Source organism: Pocillopora damicornis, chromosome 5 (assembly GCF_964200805.1).
Source record: "Pocillopora damicornis chromosome 5, jaPocDami1.2, whole genome shotgun sequence".
NCBI classification, from domain to species: Eukaryota; Metazoa; Cnidaria; class Anthozoa; order Scleractinia; family Pocilloporidae; genus Pocillopora; species Pocillopora damicornis.
The window spans coordinates 3,239,307-3,263,963 of NC_142674.1; the positions used below are offsets into that span (position 1 = coordinate 3,239,307).

Genomic DNA, 24,657 nt, shown 5'->3' on the forward strand with positions numbered 1-24,657 from the left:
ACGAACAAATCTTCGTTTCCCATGCGGATACTTATTATCTACGATTATCTACGTGTACCACTGTCTCTAAACTTTTTAATTTCTTTATGTATTTTATTTAGCCTATCAATTTTTTTAATCAATCGCATCATTGAAAAAATACAAACAAGTAAACATATCTTTTTTCTACTTAATTCTGAGGAGATAGCAACATCAAACAATATCAGGACCTCTCGCCTATCCACTCTAATAACAGATGTTGAATTTCAAAATTTTCCTTGAGATGAGCCCGATAAACATTCCCAAAAGAGGAGTGTATAAAAAAGGCAGTTTCGACTGTCTTCGCCCGGCATGCAATGAACATTTTTACTGCTGTAACTGGAGATTCACGGACGGTAAGTTTATGAAAGAAAGCGGAAAGCTTTTTACCATCGAGTTGACTCGCAATTCAAGGACACCTACAATCAACTCTCGCCCTGCGAACACCTCGCTATTACAGACACCCCGCCATTGCGAACAAGGGCCCGCCCCCCGGCGAAACGCATAAAGAAATGATTGAAGTAAACTCCCGTTATTACAGACACGGAAATGCGACACTTTTATGCTCCTAGCGCGAAATTTCCCTTGTTTTTTCTCTTGCTATAGCGGGCACTACGTCCAAATCCTGACTCATGTGATAAAAAGCGTAATTAAGATAAAGGAAAACAAAGAAACCCTTTCTTCTATTGGGTGCGAGTATGAGAATTTCCTGCTCGTAGCCAGATCTTTTTCCGGTTCGTGAGGCCACGTTAAAAACTTTATGTTTGCGTATTAGGCGTCTGCTTAGAGACAAAATTTTTTTGTTTTTCTCTCGCACTCCACTATTACGGACCCTCGTCATAACGGACACTAAATCTATCTATCTCCCCCCCCCCTCCCGGGGTGTCTGCAATAGCGGGAGTTGACTGTATAAAAATTGACAAATAAAGCGAAGCTAAGTCAAAAGCATTCTGTTTTTGTATGTACTGAGAGAGGATATCATCTCTTGCTCTCGTGTTACGAAATCGCACGACTTCTGCTTGGTCCAAGAGGAAACAACAAGGACGAAAATATTGCACATAAAGAAAATATTGGCACACTCAATTTCAGATGAAACTGTCAATGATCAGTTGTTGCAAGACCTGTACTTGTTACTAGATATCGGACATTTAACAATTTTCCTTGTAGTTAAGAAGTACTTATGTTCTTTTGAGATCATACTAATTGTAAGTTTTGGTTGTGACAGTGTACCGTTTACGTGCGAGTAAGCTCTATGTCCTTCAGAACTATGTAAATTTAATAAATATTTCGTTTTTGCTTCCCAGACGTTAAATAATGAATAGCCTTTAAGCAAATTGATGCATTGTAAAGAGTTCGTGAAAGAGAGTAATGTCAACACGATTTCATTCTTGCCGCAGAAATGATTAAGCCATTTGTAGGAGGTTTTCGAAATAAATTCGTTTGGTTTTCATTTCACAATTGCAAATAATTTCCTAAAAGTTTAGCCGGCCACGAATAGACTAATTATTTTGTTAGATTCCTAAAGTGGCTTGGAAAGCTAAGGAAGCTTTAGGAAACTTTAGAGAGAAACATTGCAATTTCATACTAACCCGTTTTTCCTTTATGAATAATTATCTTGCTTTCAAAGAAGAACTCTTTTGGTTTTTAGGATATAAAAGATTATAATTACAAACAGTTGAAAGGTAATCAGCCAAATAATCTTAAGGAAAAAATAGTGTATGTAGAAACGTGTATGTAACGCAAATTACATTTGGCTTTTTGACAATTTCAATAACCACATAATACATTACTTGGAAAAGTGAAAAGGTAAACTTTTAATTAGAGTAGCCTCATACTGTTTCCTGATTACTCTCGAATCACTACCTGATTGGCTGCGATACAAAATGTGATATAAGTTGGTTTGTCAGTTAAAAGGATGTTAATGTAGCTATTTGATGTATAATTCATTAGAAAACTTCGTACAAGAGACAAAAGTTTATCGTCCTCACCATGTATTGTACTTAGGAACCTTTGTCAGCTTTCGTCAAGTTAGTTATCGTCTAAAAAGGTACATCATATCATCATTTTACTGTAGTTAAATTTCAGGGATACTTTTTTTTTCAGTAAGGTGCTATTCTCAAAATACTAACTAAAAATCTATCAATCGCTATACGAGACCCTGATATCGAAATCGATATTCATCCTACTTTGAATTGTGAATATTGACTGATTCAGTTTGTTATCCACGACTTTAGCTACGCTAAAAGTATGAAGAATCCCTCGAAGGTCTGCAAAGTCAAAAATCTTTAATCTGCCAGGATTTTCATGACATCAAAACGATGCACTTAATTGTAAAAGTATTTGCAAGTACACATTGCAGATTGTTAATTAAAACTGAAAACTTTATGGCCGTCATAGCATATGTTCAAAAACATGCTGCAGGGAAAATCGTTGGTAAACTGAAGAATAAAATTTTTTGGACTATGATTTCTAAGAATTTACTCAGTCAGAATGGCTTGTATAAAATCATTACTACTCTAAAAAGCCAGGCTAAATGAGAGCAATCATGATATTTTGCGTATCTTACAGGTTCCTGTTGTATTACAGTGAAAGTTTTAAACGCAAAGAGATACTCAGTTGTAATAGAGGAAACTTTTACCTGAGCGTTATTAGCTAAAATTCAAGCTACAGTTTTTAAAATGTTATAAAACAACTGGTCCATCGAGAAATGAAGAATGTGGCAAGAGGTTACAGTTATTGCCCAATATGCCTCGAGCTACGCCATCTTTTGCGCTCTCCAAATTTTCTATTTGTCTCTTATCTTAATGTTTAAATGCCATATTAAAAGATGTTATGAAACAAGGGACCAAGCGAAAAAAAATTAAAGAAACCAGTTCTGTTAAGTCCTTTTTTTGCATAAAATTGCCATGATTTTAATTTTTTCCTATGCATATAATACACTGCACCTGTTAGCTGGGAGGTTTTCCCAGGGAACCTATTTATTACGTACTCTGTACTTCAGTCGATTTGCCATATATAATTGTTTAAACATAGTTTCAAGAGTTAAAGTTTTTCATTGAAATGTAACGAACAGCAGGATTCCATTGCTTGGGCAACGTTACCACCACCTATTCTGTCGATAATGCAATAGATCTACTGTAAATATGAAAACTTTATTTACGGCGTCCTGCGGTACTGATATTGATTCAAAATTCTAAGTGTTTCTCTTTGTCAGATTTTTTGCTCTAGAGATGTTACGTAACTTTTTAACTTTTATGCATCTTAAATCTTAAACCTTTATTTAATTAATGTTTTCCAAGTCTTGTTCTATTTTAAGTCAAATTCAGCGAAGCGATCTAAGAAAAGTGACTAAAAATTGAGATAATTCGTTCCTTCAATAAGGTAAGCAAAGAACTGCTTTTTGGCTCAGGAAAGAAAAACAGAAGTATGGTGAAATCATTTAAATGTCATGCAAATAACATGAATCTTGCCAGCTCGCAGAGACTTCGGATACAGTGATCTTCACCAGAATCACATAAGCTTTTTTTTTCTAAATGTGGTCCTTTTCCAAACTCAAACATGCAAATTGAATGGAAGCAGCTCTGTAGTGAGGTGGAGTTTATTTAAAAAAATTTTACGTGGGAATCTTTTTTTAAATTTTATTTTAAAGCTAGCAATTTATTTTTTTCCTCTTTTTTTCCTCATGCAAAATTGAAACTTGTGAACAACGTAGAGTGTAGTCAGTGACTAAACAGAGATGAGGACATTAAGGCCGATCTTCTTTTCCCTTCTTATGGCTGAAATGGCTGTCTACGTGTGTCGTGCGTGCGCAGAAAGAAGGGTCTTCGTTGCCACTGAAGGTACGGCAGATTGCTTTGAACACCGACTGGTTAGCTGGCTGACTGACTGAGACTGATCGAAAAGCTATGTGATTGGGCCAGCAACCGATAGTCTATCAGATTGACTACCTTGCTTGTATCTCGGCCGATTGCCTCATCACCTGATTGCCACATTGTCTAACTGACAAACTTTTTTCTGACTTATAGACCTACTGACTGGTCGACTTACTCACTACGATTGATCTTTACTTTTTCCTTTTGCCTGCACTCCAGGAATTAAACTATGAACCACTTGTAAGCAGCCGAGATCTTCTCACCCGAACGAAACTGATCTTAAAATAGGGGGGTGAATCAACCTTAAGTTTCGTGATATTATCACTCAGTTTGTTCCAAATTACTTTTTCCAAGGACATGCTCTCTCTAGTCATGTAATATCATCTCATCAAGTTACTTCCCATCGAGACTGCCACTTCCTTTGTCTTGAGCGCAAGAGATGTTTATCTTACAACTATCAATATTTGCCGCCTCCGTCGACTCAGCTGTGTGAACTTAACGCCGCCACAGGAAAGATGTGTCCCCGTAATATGATTCAAAAAACAGGATTCAAATACTACGAAGACTATGTAAGTTGAGATTGTTCATGTTAATGGCTAGCATTCACAGTGCTCTTTCCATATAGCTGATTGAGCGCAAACGAACGAGAAAATGTAAGCATTCTCAAGCTGAAGAGGAGCACTCCTGCAAATGGAATGCTTCACTGATCATGATTAAACCCATTTTTATTTCACAGTAAGTTTGAACATTAGTGGTTCAAACCTCTGACAGCATCACGATCCAAACAGCAATTACTGGCCATCAACTCTCTCTGGTTAATCCTGTGAAATTATGTCTTAAAAACAAGTAAATGTTTGTTGGTCGGTAGCGATCTAGTTGCGTAAAATTAACATGATTCTATGTCTTTCCAGAATGCATCTTGCGATAGCATTTGTCCAGAAGGTGGTGAGTTCCTTAAACCTTTTGTCTTTATTCTATAGCGCTACTTTGTTTAAATTTCCCTCTTAACAATCCTTAAAAGCATCGACTAGTTTCAGATATTGCTTTCCGTGCAAGTGATTTACATGGCCAGTTAGTGGCTTAACATCGTTAATAACTTTGCATTTTGGACTTACTGATAGAAGTGGGCCTTAATCCAAACTAACGAGAAGCATATCAAAAATTAATCATTATAAATGTAACCAGTTTCACGTATACTTAAATTACTATTACCATGTCCAACAACTCAAAACCACTACCATTTACGATTAAAAATATAATCATAAAAATTACAATTTCTTCGATTGTGATTTGTTTAAAAAACTACTATTTTCCGCTAATTCATTTCCCAAGTTGTTATCGGACAGTTCAATAAGCCAATCACATTCAAAGTTGTAGTTTAAATCGACCCATCAAACAATTAAACAATTTATGCCTCCATCGTCAGTCTTTTGAAGCAAATTTTCCCTTTCTTATAATTTTCATGATTAATTGGTAGTAAGACTTCGTGTTGTCCAATTCCGTTCATATATACTCGTGATAAACAAATCGGACGACCCCGCGTTATCACCCCTATGATTACAGACCGAGTTGGACTCCACTAAATCCTATTACCATTACAAATAACACCAGGCTCAATAATTTAATTACCTGATAAAGTTTTCTCGGTTACTCACCGCTTTGTGCCTTACCTTGCCTTATGCAACAGAAGACTGTGAGCTCAGAAAGGGCGCTTATTTTGGACACCATCAAAAATATCGCAAGGAAAATTATTACTGTAAATTTGCATTTTTTTTTTCGCCAAGGTCAGCTTGAACGAGAAACGCACTGTGGAATTTGATCATCACCAATGAACAATTGAATAAGAAAGTGACCAAAATGAACGTATGGATGAAATCCCTTTTTGATAACGTATAATAGGCTTGTGGAGCGAGCAACATCACAACGACTTAAGAATATGGCCATAGAACATACTTTGAATTTACCTGTTTGAATGTAATTTATATAATTGATATGGCCCAGGGGCATCCTACCATTTTACCTCACTCTTACTCCATTTATGGTTTTTTTTTTCCTTTACCACTAAAAATGTCACAGTAAGTCAGGAATCACGTTCTGTCTTTTTATTCTCCCTTAAGACGTTAAAAGTTCCCATAAACCAAAGCGAACCTTTCCAGATGGTTCCCTGACAAATAGAAACTTTGCCTATCATTTTTTCTTCATTGATAATTACGTAAGTCTTCTTACATAATTTTTTTTTCTTTTTTTTTCTTTTTACCCGGTTTGATTTTAGACGCCAATTTGACAGATTTCCAGCTTACTTTTTCAAGCAAGGCCGTGACAAATTATGTGAGCCTGGATGTTCAAAGTTGTGCAGAACCGCTGACGGCTTTCACTGTGTGCTTGTGGTCGAAAAATGTCAACATTTCGTATGGTGGATGCCTTTTCAGCTACTCGCTAACAGAAGAAGCCAACGAAATTTTAATCTGCGACTACGTTGACCAATTCATTTTTGGTGTTAAAGGAGACGTAAGGTAAGAGATACGGACTCAGGTTTTTTTTAGCAACATGAATAAAATTCCCTTTCATTTGATAACACTTGTATCAGATCATTATACAAATGGCAAGAGGGGGATATGTGCTCCCTACCCCCCTCCCTCTAAAAAAAGAATTTCCAATCTCCCCCAGTCTCCTAGGCGATGGATAATAAATGGTCCCTAAACTGATTTATAGCGTTGATGATGTGCAGAACCGCTGTCTTTTTTCATTGCGTGCCCGCGGTCAAAAAAGGAAGTGTTAACATTTCGGATTTGCGAAAGTTTCATGTTTTTTGCTAAAGCCGATGGGAGGTTAATGATACGGAATCAATTCATTTGTTTGTAATTGACAATGAATCACCTTTAAAAACACTTGTATCAGATCTGTCTACAAGAGCCTTTGGTAACATGAGCACGCAAAAACTAGGAACTAGGGTCGCTCCATCAGAGTCTATCTTGGTTTCCAAAGTGCGAAGCGACTATGAACAATGCTACCCGTTCTAAATGGAGTATTTATCTATAGAAAGTAATCCTCAACCCTCTTACGCAACGCATTCGCCCGAATTGCCCCTGATATGCATCCCCACAATCACCCCACCCACTCCTCCCTCAAACCTGTCATAAATTTTTCGTGCAGTTTCCTGGTAATTATTTAAACTCCCAGATGAAGAGAAGCATAGAAAGAGTATAGAATCTTGCTCAACAAAAATGCAAGAGTTACTGTGTCTCCCACAAAGCTAAGGAATAAATCAGCTTAGTGTGATCAAGTATTTACAGATACTTATGTATAAATAATTATTAATAAGCTAATCCTCTTCTAGTGATATAGATGTGCCTCATAGTGCAAACGTATTCCTACACGTATGCGCCTCTTGGGAGAACGCCGCTGGATCGTGGAAATTTTATTTGAACGGCTCACTTCTACAAAGTGGCAGCGATTTTCTGACAGGTGAAGTGATCCCCAGTAATGGCATTGTTATTCTGGGTCAGGATCAAGATGACTATGGTGGAGGATTTGAGCAGGAACAAAGCTTCGTTGGTCAAATGCACGGGGTGAATATGTGGAAGAGAGCTCTGACGGCTGAGGAAATTTATGAATTGTCGAAAAATTGTTCTTATGGAGTCGGCAATTTCATGAGCTGGAGCCATTTCACATCAAGTTTAAACGGAAATGTGAGCCTTACATCTCCAATTACTTGCCACCTATAAGGTGATTTCCAAGTACGCAGAAGTGTTTTTGTTGATGATAATATGATGATAAAGTTTCCTAAACCAATTTCGAATACAAGTGCAAGTTAACCAAGCATACACTTCTGTGTCGAATATTTTATTACACCTTTTAATATCTTGCGTACCAGTGGAACAAAATACGGAACAGGAATGAACAACGCGGGAGCCGGCTTCGTGCGACCACCGCTACGACAACATAAAAGGGGAAATCGGGCATGTTTTACTCTTAATGAAACTGTAAACGAGTAGATGTTTAGGGAACTGTCCGTTATGATGGATATGCGACATGTAGCTATTTCTGAGCACCATTTTTCTTAGTAATTTTTCACGGAAAAAAATTAGTGTAAACGTATTATAATAAAAATCATCCTAATCACAGATCTACGTTAATTCGCTCTTGCTTCTCTTATTCTCGACAATGTAAGTCCTTTAACTAATTTAAAACTAAAGAAGAGATGTTTTATTGAAAAAAAATTTCAAAAAATTCAGCTGAATCATTCCTGACCAGTTTCTCTATCAAAAAATATCCACTTTGTTGAACGAAATTAGGGTTTTTTGAGCCCTTGTGGCGGTTTTTCTACGGTTTATATCGGATTTGAATCTCACTGAACTGAATCTCATGAAATAGAAAATATTCATTTCTCGGCTTTAGCAGTTTCACTCCCAAAACTGGATCTCATGAAATAGAAAATATCTATTTCTCGACCTCAACCATTTCACACCCAAGATCTCCAACTTAATTACTTTCTGGTATGCAATTCTTATGATGTTAATTTGGAGAACTTGGTTTTTGATCAACTAATAATAATCCCCTGATTGATATTTTTCTTTATTCTCATTACTTCTCTGCTTGATATTGTATTTATGTTGCAAGGAAAAAAATCTGTATTGGCCACTCATGGGAGTTAAAGTGTTTATACTCTGATTATATCTGTTGTAATAACTTGTAACACTTAGGTATCCTAAGTTCTCATCATTAAGCTATTTCAGTAATTTTCTTAGCTTCTTTATGTATTGCGTGCTTATTTCTATCGTTGGAATAGATGTATATTCTTTAACAAGGCCTCACTGAAAATAAGGTTTACAACGAACGCGTCTGGTAAAAAATTAATACCATCATTCTCATTAGGAGAGCTACAATAGCAAGTTTAATTACTAAGCTAATTTAGAAGTATAATTTGCACCTTAATTCTAGCTATTGTTGTGTTGCACGCTTTTCATAGCTCAAACAATTGAACACTGTTTGAATCTGTTCTAGTATACTACCACCTTCTGGATGATAAGAGTTCTTTGCTTATAAATGATATAGACCGTATCGTTGGCAAGTCAGATCAAATAACTAAAGAAAATGACGTAAATAGACCGTGTGTGTCTTTGGAAAGATGTAGCTGGTTATATCTCTTTAATCTGGCAAGAGATTAACTAAGGCTAAATGTAATTATTTTGTATAAATTTTATGTGGTTTCACCCTCTAGTTCATTATTTTTTAATTTCATCTTTGCTTTCAGTTCCACGGCAGAATCATTTCGTGTCTTATAGCTTTCAATGAAAAGTTCCACTCGTTAGCCAGTTTAGATTCTCCCTCTTAAACACAGGATTGAAAAAAGAATTTCAAAATGATTAATACTTCAGCTATTTGTTTGCGTGCAAGATGTCTGATATTCTACGGAAAGTTGCCTTCACGAAAAATTAGCAGTATGGTAATGCTAGCTTTAAATTTTAATGCGAAAGCAAATTTTCATAAGCCTTCTGACAGCTCATTAAACACTTCGTAGTCCGTATTGTCACACATAAAGTCATGTAGCTGTCTTTTGGGCGTTTGGTTAGATTAGGACTTTGAATGAGGTACAGTATCTCAGTTTGAATATCATATCTCATATCACTTAATATTTAACTTTTAATATATTTGTTATATCTGCCGATATCATTCAACTATGATCGAAACTCTAAACTCTGAAAGGGACTAATGCGCTTGGGGCAAGGGACAAGTATCAGTCGAGCAAGACACAGACTCCGAATTGGAAAGATTCTTCACTCAGATTGACTTAAAGACTTAGCCGACCGAAAGACAAACAGGCTGACTCATCCATGACTGATCAAATTACTGACCAAAGTACTAAATTTACGACGTACAGACAGAGAGACAGACCGACCGACCGACCGACAAACAGATTGATCACATTAATGTCTACCTGCTTTCTCGCCTGCCTTTCTGCCTGCGTGCTTGCCTGCCTAACTGACTTAAACCTACCTCCCTATCTTACTCACTGCCTGTCTGCCAAGCTAGCTGATAGAGTGCCTGCCTGCCTGCTTGCCTAACTGTCTGACTGCGCGAGTGGATGTTAATAATGAACTTATTAGATAAACTCAGCAACTGACACTCCAATGTAGGTGGATGTAAACAACAAAATGATTTGCAAAACTAAATATTTAACACTATTGTTTATGGTCGATTCAGTAGGAAAAATGCCGCGTATGTTTCACTCTCTTCTTCTCTTCACCTTTCACCTGAGCCTCGTAACTGCTGAGAATCAATGCAGGACAGAAGTGAACATGCCCGGTGTCGCTCTGAGAGGTTTTGTGTTTAAGAACATGACAGTCACAGCTCCGAGCAGGTGCGATGCCAAATGCTTAGGTGAAATAACCTGCCAAAGTTATAACTACCACATGGAGAAGAACATTTGTGAACTGAACAACCGAACCAAAGAAGCAAGACCTGAAAATCTTCGCTCCAACACTTCGTGGTTTTATATCAGAAGATTAATTGAAAGAGGTAAAAACTTTCCTAAAATAGATTTTCTTTTTCTCAACTGAAACGAATTTAATATGGTCGTAAAAAGTACTCTTTGAGAAGTCCTAAAACGTATAACCTTTGGGAGTAAATGAAAACAAGTTTTTATAGTTTATAGGGAGTTTAGTATTTTCAACTGAGTTGATAGCCTAAATTGGTCTCTGTAAAGAGAATCAAAGCCGACATTTCGAGCGTTAGCCCTTCGTCAATCGTTCTGACGAAAAAATAAACTATATTATGCGTCTCTAAGAAGGTATTTACTTCATTCTCAGTTGAATTACGCGAATGGAACTCCAGATATTGAAAGGGTTCATTTCATGCGTCTCGATCTTCAGTCATTTGCATTTGCTAACGGCGTAATATCTACTTTCTCTACTTTTCTATGGAGCCAAAAACACTGCGGGTTATATGAAATAAAGCAACAATACATCTTTCGACTACTGAAATAGTACTATCATTTCTAGAGTCATATGCTGTCTGAGTTAATGAAGTAAATCACGATTAACAGCATGAATTGATTGATTTATCCGCACGTCCATCGGCTTTCAGTTCCCCTTGGTTCCATTCCAGAATTGCCAGCATCATCTTGCCAGGAAGTGAAGGCGAGCGAAGGTCCTGACATCATCAGCACTAAATACTGGTTGGATCCAAATGAGAGTGGAAAGCCATTTTTGTTTTACTGTGACATGAACCGAGAAGGTGAGTCGCCTTAAATTTATCCGTAATAAAGATAGGGTGCTTCTTTCATTCTCTCTATTAGTCCACTTGCCTGAGCCTTTTTAATTTATCGACGCAGAGAGGGGAGTGGGGAGGAGTAGTATGGAGGATTTTGGGTAGATCACATGGTTTTCAGGGCAATGGAAGGGGATCAGTCGTCTTTCTCCGACATGGAGGTGGATTATAGGATATTGACTGCTAATTAAGTGCCAACCGGGCGGGGAGGTTCGTGTTCATATGGATATAACGGAGCCTCAGGGGAGGGAAAATCAAATAAATATTATGGGAACACAACCAAAATCCTCCAAACTTACAAAGACGTAGATATAGAAGTAGAAAAATACATAGAAAAATAATGACGACAACAACAACAACAAAAACATACGAAAAAAAGGATCAAGTTAATTATAATTTTCTTCTTTACATTTGGAGTCGGTAACTTTCTGAGGTGGAGTGACTTCATTCCCGGTTTGCATGGGAATGTCAAACTAACTTCACCAGCGTCTTGTGAGCCATGACGTAACAGAATGCCTTTATCCTGCCTTGAATAGCAACCCAGGACCATTGAAAACAAACATGAAATGAAAATAGAAGCAGGATACCATACTTATATGCCACGACATCAAATTGGTTTATTAATTGATCTTCATAAGTTATAGCAGTCGTAATCAAGCTTATTACAGCTTTAAATAATTCAAATTTATTCACCACGGATTCCATGATATCTTTGGGAGAAGTGATACTTACCCTTGGCGGAAATCAATGTGCGCATACAAAAATTTCCAAAGGATGTAGTCCCTTAAACTAGCTAGAATGACTACAGTAAGCCTGGGGTCTCGTTATCGCTGTAACCAGGAGAGGATTATGAATCAACTTCTTCATGCCAATGCATCAAGAGGAAACAGAAAAAAAATTGTCCTCAGCTTATTTCTATCATTTTTTTTCTGCAATTCTCAAAAGAAAGCTCTGTAGAAAACTATCTGAGTGTCTTTTTTATACGAAATACAAACGTGCATTGATCATAATTAGTGTATTAACTGATGAAGGCGTCCGGCGTGAAGCTAAATTTGTGCCGTTTATCGTCGATGAAACGCTATGCTATGAGAAGTCAGCCATAATAACTCTATACGGTGGCCATCTACATTATCAACACAGCTGATAAAACCAAATTATATTGTTATACCCGACCCCCCCCCCCTCCCCCACCACCCACACAGCACACCGTGGTTTCTTTAGAAACTAAGCTCTTTTATTCTTAAACGTGAATGTTCTCGTTTTTGTGAGGGTCAATAGACAGTTTTCTAGTGAATCGCCTGAATCTTCCAACCATTTCTCTAGCATGTTTTCCTTCAAAATCTTAGGATTTCCCTGAAGTGTTGGTAGTGATTAAAACATGAATTGCGACACTGTTCTCATCACGCAGCTCGAGCACCCACAGGTAAGGTTATACTCAGATGGCACTCTACCCCGACCTCTATTACAATTCAATCAAGCCCCAATCAATGATACAAGAAATTAAACAACAGAGCACTTTTCAACAACTATCAGCGATTCCCACAGCGTCACTTCCTCCTTCTCGACCAGCTTTTCAGGCGGGGGTTTCCTCTTGCAAGATACAGCAAACATTATAGCTGACCCCGCTAGCATTATGGCACCAACCATGTAGAATACTGGGGTGTATGAACCCTCGATATCGGCTACAAGACCTTTGAAAAACAAATAAACAAGCTCATCAAGAGAAGCAAATCACAGCTATATCAAAGGTATAACTTAGGCTACTTAGCACTAAGTTGAATGTTAAATGAAGGTATTAATAGAATAATGATTTCAGCGGCTAACAGTCTAAAAGTCGAACACGAGACCTTTGAAAACAAATTAACAAATTCATCAAGACAAGCTAATCAAAGCTATATCAAAGGTATAACGTAGAATTCCCAGAACTTCTCCAATGTGTATTGAGTGTCTTGGTGAGGTGGTAGCTTTTACAGCAACGGTCAAAATGTTACGGCTAACGGTTAATTTCTTAACATAATTGTAATCAGAATTTTAAAAATTAATTCCAACTTATTTTAAAATTTTGATAATTAATTTTCATCGTTTTAAAAATAAAACATAAAAACATTTAAGACCAGTCGCTTACTTCCAATTCTGAGATAAGAAAGCAAAAAGAAGCAATATATAGCATGTGGCCTACTAATTCAGTAACAATTTCACCAAGTATAGAAATATGATGTACATGAAACAGTCTAAGATTTTGACCGTCTTAAAATAACACTTTGTAGATAGGCTATGTTGGTAACAATAACTTTTTTTTACGGGGAACAGTTATAATAGTGTCAGTTTTTAAGCTTAACGGTTCAATATTCGACTGTTTATGGCGAACGGTTAACCCTCAGTCTTTGAGTTATTGTGAACATCAGGTGATTGCCAGGTTGGCCCATAGAAAGACAACCTCATGGAATTTAAGCCTTGCATTGTTCTTCTAATGTTCGATGTAGCTGGAAATGTTGACTCAAGGCTTGACGCAAGTGTTTGTGGAAAAAAAATTCGTAAATGCAAATAAACAAGGATTTGTTAGCAAAGAACATCTAAGAATAATAAATCGTTCTCGTTTGATTACAAAGGGCATTATGGTACACATTCACATTGGCATGCACACACGAGATCGTCGCTACAAGCATTTTAGCCTTTGCTCGCTTGTCTACTATTCACTAAATGAATTGAGGGAGTAAATTTCTAAAGGAACTCGATGGTGCCGCATCAGGGAGGGGTTATTACAAGATGGTTTAGATTTACAGACCGAGTTTACGGTGCAAATTGGCCACCGCAAAAAAAGTTTCTTAAGCTGACGTTTGAACATTAACAATTCGTCAAAGCGTATGGTGAGAGACCAATGCTCGAATCGTCAGATCTGATACTCTACAGGAAGCCAATTTACACTATCAAGTCAAATGATAAAACCAAATTATACTAGTTTTTCAGTAAATGTTTCTCGCCTCGTGAGGAATCCTCAGAAAACGACACACACTATCGTTCCCGAAATTATTAACAACTTATATGGAATTGACATATTACACTGAGGTCTGAACCAAGAACCTCCCTCATTTTCCCCTCATTTTCCCTCTCTGGTACGCAGTGTTTAAAATTAAATGAAAGTTAATATACCTCCCAGACCAGGACCACAAGCTGAGGATATACAGCTAAGGCAGTTGTAAAGCCCGAATCCGAGAGGTTTTAACCTTTCTGGAAGACTATTCAACACAGCAATGGCAAAACCACAACCCAGTGTTCCATCGGCTAACCCATATACCACGAAGTAGATTATAAAGTGCATATTCGTTGTTGCCATGGGAAACAGCAAGGTGGAGACCCCTTCAAGACTGGCAGCTATGGAATAGATGTACAACATGTTTATCCATGAAACGTCATTTAACCGACCAATCACAGGTCGAATTAGTAAGGAAGCTACTCCGCTGTAAATGTATAAACGTGAAGCTGTCACTTCTGTAGATCCCTTCTCCTCCAAGTAACGGACCTGTTGAAATGGAGAGAGAAATATATATTTACAGATCTAGGGGCCATCAGGGTTAATCGTCCATGATAACGCGTCGTTTTCATTTGATACTAGCTCAGTGTTTTCTTGCGCAGGTTTAGCCGATAGCCAATTAAAGGTTTAAGAGGTCTTTACCTCTTACACAAGGCCTTTGTGTCAATTTTTTCCTAGAAGATCTTTTATCAGAAGGAAAATCGTTACACGTTCACCGTCCCACATTTTGTGCTGCGCTTGCATTTTTGTTGCCACGTTCCCACCCGAGAAAGAAACTCAGTGGACGGGTATTAAGCCATAACCAGCTCTCCGGCTCCTTATTATAACAAGATATTAAAATACGGCTCTGAGTCAGCTCAGCAACCAGGACTTTCTAAAGAAACAGGCCAATGAAAACTTACTTCAGGAAAAATATAGGAGGTGAGGAGTGTGTAACCCTACTCACTCACCAAAATGATTTTAAAGCGATGCACACAAAATAAATATATATATACTCTATTATCCCTTCGTTGCTCTTTAACATTGGCGAAGGGATTAAAACTTTTTTCCCCTTTAAGTTAATATTAAATTTTCGACATAATACTATGCTACAATGCATTCTATTGAAGTAATACGTGGGATATGCTTCAACCTCACTTGGCTAATGAAGATTTGACTATGTGATCACGTTGGTTTGAAACTTACCATATGGACTGTTGGAGTATAGTGCCCGGTGTAAAACAAGACAGCGGCAGTTGTACAGAGAACAAATTCTTTGTGTTTGAGGATTGAAATGTCCCAGAATTTGTTGTTCTCCTTTTGTTGTGAATTCAGTTCCATTTTGCTAGACTCGGCTATTGGTTTATAAACAAAAGCCAGAGCACTTGTTACAACTACAATACCAGCCATTGCTGAAAATGTCCCTCTCCAGCCAAACGCTTTAAAGAGCTCATGCACAATTGGGCTCATAATAAACAAACCTCCACCGGGCCCCATGGCAATAAGACCCAAACTAAGCGAGCGCCACTTTGTAAAGTACTTAGGTACCATTATGTAGGTCAGTATAAATACACCACAGGAGCCAAAACTAAACAAAAATCCATAAGTAAAATACATGACGTAGAGACTCGTCACTTTTGACGTCACAATGAGACTAGCCGCACAAATTATTGTCCCGGAAAATGTCACAATTCGCGCACCCAGACGATGATAAAGGTTTCCGACTAAAGGTCCAAAAAGTCCAACGCCCATCATGGCAATTGAGCCTACCCAAGCTGAAGAGTAAAAAAAAGGAGAGAAGGATTTGGATCATAACTTATGATATGACTCATACACACAATTGCAAATTAGGGAAAGAACATTGAGAATTGTTGATAAATTTTCGTAATAATAATTTTATTCAGTCTATGAATCACAAGTTAGATCCCAGAAAGAGGTGGATGACACCACGTCCTGTAACAATTTAGTCCAGATATGTCAATAACGTAACAGGTAACTTTTGCATCCTTCCCCCGTTTATTGAGTTAAGTTAAGGAAATCCAGCTTGTGAATCATTAGGCAAACCCTGAAATCGGTCAGCTGGTTGCGTTATTGTTTCGGCATCTTGATCATTTCCTTCCTCCCTTGTGGTCTTGTTCAACAATCATTTCGATGCTTACATTTGCTGGTTAAAATTTCCAGCGTTTAATCACCCCACTAATCACAACATAGGCTTTCTCACGCGCTCGTAGATTCGCCTCTTCGCTCCTTAACTAATTTAAGGCATAGCGTACCTGTTTTAGCTTTCCCCTGCTGAAATTCGTCCAAGAGAGCAGGAAACAAGATACCAAAACTATACGTGAATCCGCAAATGATAACATTTGACAAGACTGCGGCAAAACACACCAGCCACGACCAACAGCTATCTTGATAAGGAGAGACCTTTATAACGCATGTCAGAGTTTTCGCGGTCTTGCCGCCATTGCCGGGAGCCTCGCTTCCTTCATCCATGTCAACCACAACTAACTGCGAGTAAAGTAACGAAATGAAAAGGCTATTGTGACGTCATAAAAGTGATCGACGTCACTAATTCATGTCAAAGAAAATATACCGGTTAATGTTTAATGCGCATGTGCGCGAGCATGGAGAGCAATCATCTTTCCAAACAAAATAAATAAATAAACAAATAGATAATAATAAAGATATATCAACTTCTGAAAATTATATTTGGGTGGTTTTTTTTTTTACTCTAAGAGATTTAAGGCAAAATGCAGTCAGAGAGAAGGGAAGGTACGAGATTGATGTGATTGCATTACAGGCTCACAGGCGCTAAGTGGAATCACCATTCTGTTAGCAAACACCGAAAAAAAAATTTAAGTCACTTTTCCTTGGCTTGAATCATGAACCTTTAAGAATTTATTCTCGACCGATATTAGGTCAATTGTCAGAAATATAATGAACTCTAACCGGAAATCTTGGATTTTTGAGTCTTTTCTTACTTTTTGAAGTAAAGTGTCTTTAGTAAAAACCTTGCTCAAAAGCGTTTCTTTGAAGTTAAAATAATCAGATCAAAGAATAAGCGTCAAGGTACAAATCCCATACATGCTTTATTTTAATCCAATATGTTCGGGTCACGTTCCTATAGCTGAAAAAAGTCAACGTTTTGTTTAAAAAAAAAAAAAAAAAAAAGCCTTTATACGGGCCCAAGTGGCCCCTGGGGCCGGTGCTTAACTCCGGTTTTCTTAGCATGAAGCGGCTAGGAGTATTGCTACTCCCCCCTGGATGGATGCTAGTCCTTTGCGGGGTTACCCCCAGCACATTTGCTGGTACCCATTTGTACACCTGGGTGAAGAGAAGCACTGTGAGAGTAAAGTGTCTTGCCTAAGAACACAACACAATGACCCCAGCCAGGGCTCGAACTCGGACCACCCGATCCGGAGTCGAGCGCACTAACCATGTTTAAAAGCGTCATCAAATAGACTCATCTTAACGTCAAGGTGTGAAAAAATAAGTTCCCATTCTGTTAAATATTCAAAATTATTAAATGTTTATTCAATATCCGAAATCTTTCTTTCGTAAATTTTAAGAAAATACATACTTTTATAGGGATAGCGGCAATAGTTTGCATGTTAACATTAATTTCCTTCTGTGATACCGGCTTGCAGAAAACGTTCACTTTTCCGCTCACGTGCCTGAGAACAAAGGCGATTGTGCTTTTGAAAGGTACACTGAGTAAGATAAGTAATGTATACTTTTATAGGGATAGCGCAAGTAGCCTGTCATTTTAGTTTGTAAATTAACACTAATTTCTTTCTGTGACACCTTACAGAAAACGCTCACGTTTCCTCTCACGTGTCTGAGAACAAAGGCGATTTCGCTCCTGATAGGTACATTAGGTAAGATAGGTAATGTATACTTCTAGAGGAATACCACATATAGTTTGCATGTTATTTCAGTTTGCGTGTTAATTCAATTTCCTTCTGTGATACCCAAGAGTGATTTAAAATGCTCACGTTTCCTCTCACGTGTCTGAGAACAAAGTCGATTTCGCTTCTGATAAGTACACTAACTTGGTTACGGGCGAAATATAACAGAGTTCTCTTAAGCATCACCGGTCGGAAGCCCTACAAACAGAGCCTTTAAATCATAGTCAACTTGGTAGAAAACGGAAAAAGAAAAAAAAAACGCGCAGCAAGGCCAAAAGGTTAGGGGAAGCAGTGACAGTGCTGACAAATAATTTTCAACCTTCTTTGATGGTGGGGCTTTTAATAACCCAATTTGCGAGAAAACACATCTTTGTCTAAGAGAAGTGTGTGATCAAAATCCCAAAAACAATGTGGGAATCGGAATCATAAAAACAAATCACACCGAAAAAGGGTAGTTGCTGCAGATATTGCCCCATGGCAAAGGCGTCTGTTGAAAGACAAGCAGCTGTATTATGGTCAATATTAGTTGCCTCTTGGAAGGAGTGTTGCATGAATCGATTTATCTCGCAACAAAAGCCGTTGGCTACGTTGAAGTTGGAAAAATTCGAATAGAGGGCTTATCTTGCTGACTTTCATTTAAGTTACCTGGGGTGATTTACATTCCGACGTCAGCTGTGGTCACCAATTGAAAATTATAAGTAAGAAAATAATTCCTACTGTTGTTATGTAACAAGCTGTGAACAGTGAGTCAGTTGTCACGATATGGACACAAGCGCTTCAAATAAATTAATTAAAAAAAAGGAAATAATATGATATATTCCGGTTACCACAGCCAGCAACCTAGCGCCATTGTTTCTTAGAGAATTTTGTGGCCCACCATCTGATAATTTCTTGACGGTGAACACTTTCAAAACAACCGTGGAATGAACCATAAAACTAAAGACGACTTATAAATATTTACATTGAGAAACCTGCCAATTGTTATTCAATCCTTATTTGCATCCACACAAGAAAATTTGAAATAAATTTTCGAATCTTCATTTACTAGTGGTAAAATGTTTCGTTACACCTTAGAAATACGACATAAAGCTCTGTCGGATTAAAGATAAAAAAAAAAATGCCCTAAGCGTCTCTGACAACTGAAACGATACGCTTGGGATCTTTGAGGTTTTTACGGGTTTTTAATTGTCTACCAGCTGGTACTGATCTATTTGGCTCGAATAGTCGAACAAAGCGAGTCAAGATCGTCGCAAGCTAATATCAAAACCCAAAATTATAATCTCTAGAACCTCGCTTTTCCTATCAGTTCCAAGCTTGTGGTACGTTTTCGAAACCAATCATTTCACTTTTTATATCGGAAATCATCTTAAGCGCATCGCAAGTCCAGTGTCAAGCTTAAAGATATTATGTTTCTTCGAATTTAACATCTTTGTTCAAAGCGCCATTGATTTCGATCCGAGAGGACACACAGGTCGCAGAAACCTTTTGGTTTCCAAAGACAAGGAAGATCGACAGATATTTGAATAAGCAAGAACCCCCTGGTGTAGAAAATAAGGAAAAATCGAACCTCGAGCTCGACGCGAAGAGTGGAATCCCCCGTTTTGAAAATGAAAATCGCGTGTACAACACACATGTGAATGTACAATTTCCATTTCACGATATTTTCAAATAAAGAGCCGATATTGCACACATTGAAGGATCGCAGCCGCAGAGTATGTCTGTTTTTTTCCTTCGTTCGCTTGCCTTTTATAAATAGCAAATATAACCGGTGGTTTCGTCTGTGGGAAGAAACTGAAAAAATAAGCGGTGTATTTAATCAGAATGAGACAATCCCTTGTTCTTTGATGCGTTCAATGTCTTCGAAAGCGTTCTTGATTTGGCAAAACTCTCACTTCAAGAGTAGCATCATAATAATCAGAGGTGCCGAATACAGTGCCTGAAATGTTTGCCGGCAAATGATAATGTGTGAGATTCTCTAAATGGTGAGACAGATTCGATACAAACATACCTCATCCTGACTTGACGGCATAGCTTAAGGGAGAGAAGATCTCGATGGACTGTACAGCATGCGAAACGGAAAACAGTCCAGCCGCTAAAGAAATTAAGTCGTGAATGGATTATCGCAAAAAAATACCTCGTTTACAAAAGGAAGAAACGGAAGATTGAAACAGGTTTTTCAAGTATTGCTTGAAATCGAAAGCCGGATTCACGCCTTTCTTCTTCTTGTTATCTTTCAACGGAATATTATTTTCAAAGTTCTGGAGGCAGAAGAAAAGAACATTTTAAATCATTAAGGAAAGTTTGAATCATTTTGGTAATTGATTTGAGCAGACACTAGTGCAAACATAGCTTCTGTCGATCGTGCGAACCAAGATTCTGTTAACTTGCGGTTGTCCCAACATTTTTCACGACTGATCATGTGCGCGAACACGTGAGGATTTCTTTGGCACGCAAGGATTCTGTGGCTACTAGGTGACCTACTGTTCGTGTGACCCAAGGTCTCCAGGCAAAACAAGGGTTCGGAAAACGAGCCCACGCTCCTATGAGCCAGCTGGTATCATATTACACCAAGGCATCAAGAGAAGAAAGGGGGAATGTCTCTGAAGAAACTGTGGTGATGCGTCGGTGAGAGAGCAGAACAGGGTAATGTAGTTTTCTCAATTGAGTTGATAACGTAAATGGTACCCATTTGTACACCTGGGTGAAGAGAAGCACTGTGAGAGTAAAGTGTCTTGCCTAAGAATACAACACAATGACCCTGGCCAGGGCTCGAACCCGGACCACCCGATAGAGGACTCAAACTGTCTTTGAATAAATCACCATTTCAGAAACGAGGAAAATACACAAGTTGAATGATTTAATTCCGGATGTATTTTGTATTTCGTTCTAATTTATAGTTTCAGAGCTACGTTGATTCATCGTTGAAACCTTTGGATGGCTCTGAGTCTAAAAAAAGGAAGAAAAACCGGAAAACGAAAAAAGGATAACTTTCGTCGAAGGACAAATCTTTCAAAAGATGATTACAGTTCAATCAGAAAAGGGGGGGGGCTCACTGAAACTGGTTTGTGTTACAAACATTACAATAAACGGTGTGTCAATAAATAAAAATGATTGAAAATTGTGAAATTAAGTATCGATAGATCAAAGAACTGGTGTAATCTATACATTATCCCGCATTGATATACCACAAGAAATTTTAGATCTCTTGCTTACCAATATACCTCAAGAATTTTTTTTATTTTAGCAGTTTTGCCATATTAATGAGTGTAACGACAAATGCTTGCTAAAATAGATTATATTACTGAAATCGCTCCGAGCAAAATGTCGCATGTAGTTTTGTTCGCAAAAATATTTCGCGACAAATACCTGCTAATAAACATATCTTAACGTATTCCTAAGGGCCTATTTACACGGTACGACTTTGTCGCATGCGACAAGCTTACGACAGGCTTACGACACGAATTGTTTCGTGTAAATCAAACCTACAACTCGCTTACGACTCTTAAGTCATGTCGTAGGCCTGTCGTAAGCTTGTCGCATGCGACAAAGTCGTGCCGTGTAAATAGGCCTTAAGGTAGCGTTGCATAATAATTATCTGATATCGGACTTTTCGTTGATTAACAAGCGTGGCTTTGAACTCTATTCTTGCTCTCATATTTTGATCGGATTTCTTTCCACATATCGCTGTTATAGAAGGATGTAATTAGAGCTACCCCAACTTTTTTTTGTTTAGTTTGTTTTGTTTTTTCTTATTTTTTTAAATTTTAATTTATAACTCAGTACGGGACTGCATTGCTCTTCAAGCTTCGCAACGAGACCTTACTTCAAACCATCACTCTTCCAATCATTGAGAAACAAAGGTAAAATTATTTAGGAATTGGCCGCCCAAAGAGATTTTTCAACTTTATAACTCTTGGTCACCCCTTTATGTTTACGCCTTTATGTTTTGTTTGTTTAGTGTCGAAACGCGAGTTGAGATTGACCCAATTCTTTAGCTGTTTCATTCTTGGAAAACAGGAATGATCTTGAGTTACGACAATTCAAGCCAAGCAAAATAGGAATTGAAGCCTGAAATTTATACTTAAAATATAGCTTAAATTCGACCGCATGCACTACTTCAGAAAAACCGCGTCTAAACGCAGGGGACTAGTCTTTTTTTTTCTTTTTCTTGAAGGATGAGCTTAGATAATTATTTGGGAACATCTCTTAGAGAGCACTGAATGACATCCCAAAAGTTACGCGCCCATGAGCTTGAAAGTAGACGAGGATTGTTCAAGCGTTTTGCAGGTTCAACATAAGCGTTTGATGCTGGAGGCGAGCAAAGACGATTTTGAAAACCCACTCTAAACTGAAGTTTTCAAAGGGAAAAACCTATAGCCGTAAAACGGCGAAAAAAATTCGTCGTTAGGCGTAGAAGTTGAGTGGCTATATAGCATCTAGTTTCTTCTTACAATATTACTGACCACTGAATCAAACATGAAAGTCACAAGAATAAAAGAAAAGATTCACCAGCTAAAGAAGCTCTTGATTGTTGAGAAAATCCTACTTGTCAGCACCTCAGGAGAAGTATAAAGAACAGTACGGAGAAAATAAAAAAAACCAGGAGTATAATCTGCACTAGAGGTCTGAGTTCTTGAGTTTCTATCTAAACTTTTCTTCAGATAACATTGCTCGTCCTTTCGCAGCCCATCCTAATATCAGTCAAATATACCCTATTAGAAACACTGTTATATTGATAGCTGTCATGTTTGGCGAAGGAAATCTGCCAAAATTTGAAGGATGTTGACTGTCAAGATTCTTGCGTGCTTGAATTACGGATCAGGCAATACTTTCGGCTGATCTTATTAAGGTAAATGTCATCAGACGAAGACAATGTCTGGGTTTTCGGTGGGATGCACTTGAAACTTTCCTCGGAAGGTTTCCGGCGATGATAGGTTTCTTTATTCATCTATCTATTGTTTTATTCACAAGTTGATCTTTTCCCGTCGACTTTGTATATCACAAGTTGTTTGCCATACCGAAGAATGGTTGTGAAAGTAGTCATTAGCCGGAGTAGGTAAATGCCGAAGAAACATGAAGCTTCAACTGGCGTGAAAAGCCGGGAAATTGAGCCCAAAGGGTGCACGTGGTTGAGAGCAGGGACATTTTTCGTTATGCATGAATGCAAAACAACTACCACCAATTTATGATAATTTGAATTTCTCGAAAGGTCTTCCAGAATTCGTTCCGCAACACTTTCATACCCCAATGGATATGCCTTCAAGGTAATGATGATTTTTCCAGGAATCACATAAACAATCTGAAGCTTCCCTTCGAGGAAGCCTTCGCTCAAACTAAATTTTTTTCATAGAACCTCGCAAAAAGGCTTACGCCGGCTCGTCAAATAATCGTGAGATGTGCTTACGTTTCTTTGGCTCAGAAGGCATTCACACAGCCTTGGGTTTCGCATGAACCCAAGCCAAGCAGGACCATGCTTGTCTTTAATCTTTTCTACCTCGAAAATTAATAAGAAATGCGCTCCTCTTTATTTTTTGATGAGGGAAAGAAACTCTAAAAAGCCTCAATAACACAAGACAGCTCATCAATGACTTGCAATTGACACCCAATATTTGCGATCTACGAGTCAATTTGAATAATCCTGTGTCATCTTGAACAAGGAGTTAACGTTAAAGAACTTTTCTACTACCCTGTCGTCAATGTGCACATAGTGTCTTAAACGAAAAATCATTTATATGGCTGAAGACTTCAAGCCTAGGGCAGCTTTAGTCCTTGTCATTTGAAACAAAGTCCTTCTGTTTTGGTCTTCTTTCTTTTTCAGCTGATAATCAACAATTTTGGGTCGAATGTCAGGCCAAGTTTAACATCATGGCACGCAAAATTCTTGTAGGAAAATCGACATAAGAGTTGCATGAACCTGTCTATACGTGCTCCTCTTTTAGCAAAGTTCAGTCAACAAAAATCACAAATTGAATATTCGATATTGTTAAAGTATTGATAAAATCTGATGAAAATTCACACCTTTTGCGGGTAATGAAAGCCTTTCAAATGCAAATATCGTTTTTGTTTTTAGCTTCATCTAGAACAGCGTTGTTTGACCTTTCGATACGACGATGAACGGTTGGTTGTCACATCATAAACACTAAATGTGCGAAACGCAGCGGATGAGAAGTGTGTTGGCAAAAAAAAAATAACGCGAGAGAACGCAAAAACTGCGTTATTAACATGAACTTACCTTTGCTCTCCTGTTTTGCCTCGGAGTTATTACATCACGGGCGACAAGCCGGGGAAGAAAAATAGTCTGAAATATGAGTGGTCAGCGGTGAACTAGCCTTAATTGCTGAGGAGGAGACAAATCATTTGTAGTTGCAGTAAATAATCGTGCTATAGAGCCCGAGATTGTACCGATGTACATCGCTAAATAAAAGATCAAGCAATTTTTATAAAAGCGAAGACTGTAAAAGTATTGAATTTACCGCTGTAATAACATTGATGGCATGGAGAAAGGCATCAAGAAGAATTGAAGTTACGTTTGTAACTTGCTGCGTTACGAAAACAAAAGTATATTGACTTCCCATTGTCAAAA

The 24,657-nt window shown here is 37.9% G+C and overlaps 3 protein-coding genes across 8 annotated transcripts; 2 read left to right on the forward strand and 1 right to left on the reverse strand.

Annotated features, from left to right (window-relative positions):
- The first annotated feature begins 1,958 nt into the window (after positions 1-1,958).
- On the forward strand, positions 1,959-11,754 carry LOC113669334 (C-reactive protein). 3 transcript variants are annotated; one of them, XM_089208000.1, is made up of 8 exons: positions 1,959-2,065; positions 3,731-3,857; positions 4,245-4,459; positions 4,802-4,835; positions 6,163-6,403; positions 7,228-7,528; position 8,186; positions 11,577-11,754. In XM_089208000.1, the coding sequence occupies exons 2-8, from the start codon at positions 3,755-3,757 to the stop codon at positions 11,660-11,662; spliced, it is 981 nt and encodes a 326-aa protein (XP_089064126.1). In that variant the 5' UTR covers positions 1,959-2,065; positions 3,731-3,754; the 3' UTR covers positions 11,663-11,754. The 3 variants fall into 3 exon arrangements, with proteins under 3 accessions (XP_089064126.1, XP_089064125.1, XP_089064124.1); XM_089207999.1 differs by lacking the exons at positions 1,959-2,065; positions 11,577-11,754 and adding an exon at positions 3,381-3,399 and having other exon boundaries at positions 7,228-9,431; XM_089207998.1 differs by lacking the exons at positions 1,959-2,065; positions 11,577-11,754 and adding an exon at positions 3,585-3,609 and having other exon boundaries at positions 7,228-9,431.
- LOC113669356 (uncharacterized) lies at positions 9,370-11,255 on the forward strand. Of its 2 annotated transcripts, none has more exons than XM_089208001.1 (3): positions 9,370-9,481; positions 10,095-10,409; positions 10,977-11,255. In XM_089208001.1, the coding sequence occupies exons 2-3, from the start codon at positions 10,103-10,105 to the stop codon at positions 11,138-11,140; spliced, it is 471 nt and encodes a 156-aa protein (XP_089064127.1). In that variant the 5' UTR covers positions 9,370-9,481; positions 10,095-10,102; the 3' UTR covers positions 11,141-11,255. The 2 variants fall into 2 exon arrangements, with proteins under 2 accessions (XP_089064127.1, XP_089064128.1); XM_089208002.1 differs by having other exon boundaries at positions 9,411-9,481; positions 10,098-10,409.
- A 617-nt stretch (positions 11,755-12,371) lies between the features above and the next one.
- LOC113669345 (monocarboxylate transporter 13) lies at positions 12,372-24,368 on the reverse strand. Of its 3 annotated transcripts, none has more exons than XM_089207993.1 (5): positions 24,307-24,368; positions 16,443-16,674; positions 15,376-15,944; positions 14,310-14,679; positions 12,372-12,850 (listed from the first exon to the last, which is right to left on the reverse strand). In XM_089207993.1, the coding sequence occupies exons 2-5, from the start codon at positions 16,657-16,659 to the stop codon at positions 12,660-12,662; spliced, it is 1,347 nt and encodes a 448-aa protein (XP_089064119.1). In that variant the 5' UTR covers positions 16,660-16,674; positions 24,307-24,368; the 3' UTR covers positions 12,372-12,659. The 3 variants fall into 3 exon arrangements, with proteins under 3 accessions (XP_089064119.1, XP_027041165.2, XP_089064118.1); XM_027185364.2 differs by lacking the exon at positions 24,307-24,368 and adding an exon at positions 20,083-20,548; XM_089207992.1 differs by lacking the exon at positions 24,307-24,368 and adding an exon at positions 17,747-17,914.
- Positions 24,369-24,657: the final 289 nt, after the last annotated feature.

Coding starts and splice junctions, on each gene's coding strand:
- LOC113669356 (XM_089208001.1), top strand. CDS start 10,103: ATGCCGCGTATGTTTCACTCTCTTCTTCTCTTCACCTTTCACCTGAGC. Junction 10,410..10,976: donor CAGAAGATTAATTGAAAGAG/GTAAAAACTTTC, acceptor ATCGGCTTTCAG/TTCCCCTTGGTTCCATTCCA.
- LOC113669345 (XM_089207992.1), bottom strand. CDS start 17,776: ATGCAAACTATTGCCGCTATCCCTATAAAA. Junction 15,945..16,442: donor GCAGGGGAAAGCTAAAACAG/GTACGCTATGCC, acceptor TTTACTCTTCAG/CTTGGGTAGGCTCAATTGCC. Junction 12,851..14,309: donor TTGTGGTCCTGGTCTGGGAG/GTATATTAACTT, acceptor TGTTTTTCAAAG/GTCTTGTAGCCGATATCGAG.
- LOC113669334 (XM_089208000.1), top strand. CDS start 3,755: ATGAGGACATTAAGGCCGATCTTCTTTTCCCTTCTTATGGCTGAAATG. Junction 4,836..6,162: donor TAGCATTTGTCCAGAAGGTG/GTGAGTTCCTTA, acceptor GTTTGATTTTAG/ACGCCAATTTGACAGATTTC. Junction 6,404..7,227: donor GGTGTTAAAGGAGACGTAAG/GTAAGAGATACG, acceptor ATCCTCTTCTAG/TGATATAGATGTGCCTCATA.